This window comes from Cricetulus griseus, chromosome 7 (genome assembly GCF_003668045.3).
Source record: "Cricetulus griseus strain 17A/GY chromosome 7, alternate assembly CriGri-PICRH-1.0, whole genome shotgun sequence".
Lineage (NCBI taxonomy): Eukaryota > Metazoa > Chordata > Mammalia > Rodentia > Cricetidae > Cricetulus > Cricetulus griseus.
Window position 1 is genome coordinate 73,426,185 of NC_048600.1, and position 4,293 is coordinate 73,430,477.

Consider the following 4,293-nt stretch of genomic DNA (forward strand, 5'->3'; position numbering starts at 1 on the left):
GCAAACCTTATCATATTTTATGTGTATAGCTGTTTCGCCCAAATGTATTTCTGTGTAACTTGTGTGCCTTGTACCTGGTGTCTGTGGATACCAGAAGTGGGCATTAGATCCCTGAAACTGGAGTCACAGATAGTTGTGAGCTGCCATGTGGGTGCTGGGAATTGAACCCAGATCCTGTAAAAGAGGAGCCAGTACTCTTAACCACAGAGCCATCTCTCCAGCCTCCTGAGCTTCTCTTGTCGTATGTCTGAGTAGCCTACTTTCTATGTGTGGACCCCTACCCATGGCACAGGGAATGTAATGAGACTGGAACAGAAGGCAAGTATAGGAGTTCCAAGGCACTTGTTTCACGAATGTTTAATAAGTTTGACTGTGTAGAGCCCAAGCTCTTGGCTCACCCCAGTTGTCCCCCAACTCTCCCTCCTGGTCCATCTCTGATCCTCTCCACTTCTTTTGCTCAACCTTCTACAGACTTAGAGTCTGGGAAAAGTGTCCTGCCTTCATGGCACAAGGTATGGGTGGGGGGCAGGGCTGGAGAGCTATAGAGGATAGGAAGAGAGCCTGAGGCAGCCCACCAGGGAATGGGGGGCTGAGAGGGAGTGAGGGGGTGGGTGTCTCAGTCTTCACCACACCAACAGGCTAGCCAGCATGGTCACAAAAGTGCTAAGGGTGGCTCTCAGGGATGAAGAGAGGGAAGGGGTCAGCAGAGGAGGAATGGGTGTGTGATTCAAATAATATTGGATCCAACTCAAAAAATGGGAGACATTGGCATACACCCCTGGGTACAGGGGATGGGCGCACCCTCGGCCCCAGCTCACTATTCCAATCTGCCTCCAGGTCTGATTCACCTTACATACCAGTGGGCCGCCGGAGTCACCCTGTGAAAGAAGAGGGGCTGTCTGTGATCTGCTAGTCCAGGTACGGCCCTCAGGTGTAGAGGGGCCCATGTTCTGCCCCCAACACACACAAAGTCCCGTCTCTGGCTGCCACAGAGCCCAGAGCCTCAACACTGAGGTCTGACACAAGTGTGTGAGTATGTGATTGTCACACACTGTCTGCCTGGATACAGCCACCCTCGCAGTCCCCTACCTATATCAGAGTTCAACTCTGATTCAAAAGAATGGGACATACCTCACACACATTCTTCTCATTCTTGATGTCCCCAGCACACATCATTTCTGGCAGTAAGTAAGTTGTAAATCCATAGAGCAGCTGGCACAGGGGCTTGGGGATTAGTGGCAACTGGACTTCCTGTAGCTGTTTCAAGGACTTGCCTATGAGGAGAAGGGAAAGGAACTGTCAGGTGAGGGTGCCTGTCTGAGTCCAGCGAAGTCTTAGTTCCTGGAGGACAGGAGCCAGAGTTATTCTTGAGTTCTTGGTCAATGGAGGACAAATCTGGAAGGAATTCCCACACCAGGAGGAGTCCTGTCCACATGCAAGAGCCACATAACACACAAGAGAGAGCTGGCCCATACAGGGAAGCCCCACCCACACAGGGAAGCCCAGTCCACATACTTCTGGGAGTTTCTTTTTTACCTCATTCTATTTCCCTTCCACACATATTTTCAATATGGATAATTTCTGCTGTTCCAATATAGATAATTTCTACTTATCTATCTCCAAGGTCACTGGTTCTCCCTCAGTCTGCCATAAGCCCCATAATGGAATTTTCATCTCTGGTAGCTGTTTTTTGTTTGTTTGTTTTTTTTTTAATTTGTAGTGGATTATTTCCTTAAAGTCTGAGTCTTTTGGCTTAAGTTGTTCTCCTATCCACCTTCCCAGACCTTCCCTATGCTCTACTTCTATGAGACCCTATGAGACCTATGAGACCCTGTTTAGCGCATACCTTGCGGCGAGACATGTCCCCATCCAGTAGCCCAGCAAGACAAATTGTTGAGGTTCAGGTTGGAAGGTGGCAAGCAAATAGGGAGCACGAAGTCAGAAAATACGATGGGGCTCTTCAACTGCAATAGCGCCACGTCCCCTCCAGCAGGGTGAAACAGTTGGTAGGTGGGGTGAATGAACAACCTGTTGATCTCCAACCACTGGGTATACCTGGTGGCCACGTCAAGGTCCATGATGCCCACATATACATCAATGGCTTCCACAATCTTCTCACTGTTGACTAGAATAGAGGCCAGCTGCCTGCAGCTCCCTGCATTATCTATCAGCCCACGGGGGGGGGGGGGGGGGGGGCGTGTCTGACTATCTGACCTCAAAGAGGTCCTGACTTGGGCTGATGCAGACTTGGGAAATCACCAGGAGTCTGTGCCTATGCTATGAGAGCCAGATAGCCACGCACATGGACCCCTCTCTTGCCTCTTTCTGAACAGCTGATGAACCCCTGTACACCCACACCTGTGGGCCTGACTGGATGAAGGCTCAGGAGACAGCGCTATCTGCCCAGAGGGAGGGTAGACCTGAAATGGCGGGGCTGTAAATGGGGGCCAGCTTCTCAGGTAGGGATGTAGCTTAGTCTGTAGAGAAGGGCTGTGCTCAAGAGGACAGGCCACACACCTAGGTACTGGCCTAGTCATCAGCCAGGGTGGATAAATCTATGCTGGTTCGTGGGAAGCAGCTTGGAGCCTGGGGTCAGGCGAATGAATGTATCAGCCATGGATAGGGCTTTGATGCAGTCCAAGCCACGGTTTCTCCAACTTCTGGTTTCTCCTGTCCTATGTCCCTGCCCCATTACCTGTAACGGTTCCTGAACCTCTCACCTATCAAAGCAGTGTGCCGCTGTCAGCACCCAGTAGGCATCGAGGATGGAGCCGCCACATATATGAATGCCAGAGAAATGCAGGCTGACCTGCCACGGCCATTTCCGAGAGGGTGCCGACGTTCCACCAAAGATCTTGCCCTGCAGAACAGGCTGGCCACAGGCTGAGGAGAGAAACAAAGGCAGAATGGGCGCAAGGTCACACCACGGGAGGAGCGAGCCACGCACGGGTGGGGGTGGGGAACAACGTGGAGGCGAGTGGGAAGGGGCCAGGCCGGGCCTTAAGGCCGGGAAGAAAGGACCACCACCCAGACTCTGGAACAGGGACCTACCCACGTCTCCGCTTAAGGAATTTGTCTGTTTTTTAAGGTGTCGGTAACTGACTGACGCAACCCAGGTTGGTGTAGCCAGCAGAAGTAGAAGCAGCAGGTATCCCAGGGGGCCCGAGCCGTAAGTGGGGGCAGCCATGAAGCCGGAGGCGAGGCGCAGCCCAGCAAGAGAGGGGCAGCTGACTAGGAAATGCGACGGGGTCCCCCTCCCGGTGAGGCCGCAAGCTGGACACGTGACTAGGTACTGGATGCGTTTGTGGCGCCCCCAGCAGGCGACTTTGAGCTAGTGAAAGGTGGATGTGGACAGATCCTGAACTGCGTGGAGGCTGACATTAAAGACTGACAAATGACCACACTGCCAGCAGGGCAGGGTGCCTGATCTCCCCTCAGGGACAGGCGACAGGCGACAGGACCTGAACCTGTATATTTGGTGATGTCCTCAGCGGTAACCGTCCCCAGCAGATGTGGGAACCTATCAACTGCCAGCATTTAGGATGTACCTTAGAACCCTCCCCACATACACACCATGGTCAGACCTAGATAGACAGGTTGTTTTGAGAATTCTGTGTTATAAAACCCCAGTGTTTTTAGCTTTCTCTCTCTATGGCAGACTCAGATCTGTCAAATTATTGCTATTTACACATGCACCATCTGCTATCAAAACCTTTTTTAAAAAAATCAAATCTATATACAGTAAAACCTACCCCTTCTTGCAAATTTTGACAAGTGCATCCAGTCCTGTTACTTTCAAGGGAGGATTCCGCTGGTCATGGTGGTGCATGCCTTTAATCCCAGCACTGGGGAAGCAGGTGAGTTCAAGGTCAGGGCTGCATAATGAGACCCTGTCTTAAAACAAAAGAAAAGAAACAACAAAAAACTATATTTGGGGCTGGTGAAATTGCTCAGTGGTTAAAAGGCTGTATCTGTATTTTTTTTGTAGAGGACCTGGGTTTGATGCTTTGCACCTACATTGGACAGTTCATAACCACCTGTAACTCCAGCTCCAGGTGTCACCTATGGCCTTAGAAGCCACCCGCACAGATGTGCACATGACTTCACCCACATAGATACACATAATTTTTTTAAAATATTTTAAGAAGAGGATTCCATAGGCTGTGTAATAAAGGATGAGAAAAATTACAAAATTTTATGAGGTGTCAAAGTCAGAGGGATGGAGCCATCCTGTACACTTAGATATGAAGGTTGATGTCGTAAATAACAGCTGTTTCTAATCACACTAGATTC

General features: G+C 50.5%; 1 protein-coding gene across 1 annotated transcript; it reads right to left on the reverse strand.

Annotated features, from left to right (window-relative positions):
* Window positions 1-414: 414 nt before the first annotated feature.
* Window positions 415-3,888, reverse strand: LOC100764762 (serine protease 38). The gene is made up of 5 exons (XM_035448238.1): window positions 3,753-3,888; window positions 2,721-2,883; window positions 1,847-2,118; window positions 1,132-1,274; window positions 415-878 (listed from the first exon to the last, which is right to left on the reverse strand). Exons 1-5 carry the CDS (start codon window positions 3,778-3,780, stop codon window positions 624-626), a joined length of 861 nt encoding a protein of 286 aa, XP_035304129.1. The 5' UTR covers window positions 3,781-3,888; the 3' UTR covers window positions 415-623.
* Between the last annotated feature and the right edge of the window lie 405 nt (window positions 3,889-4,293).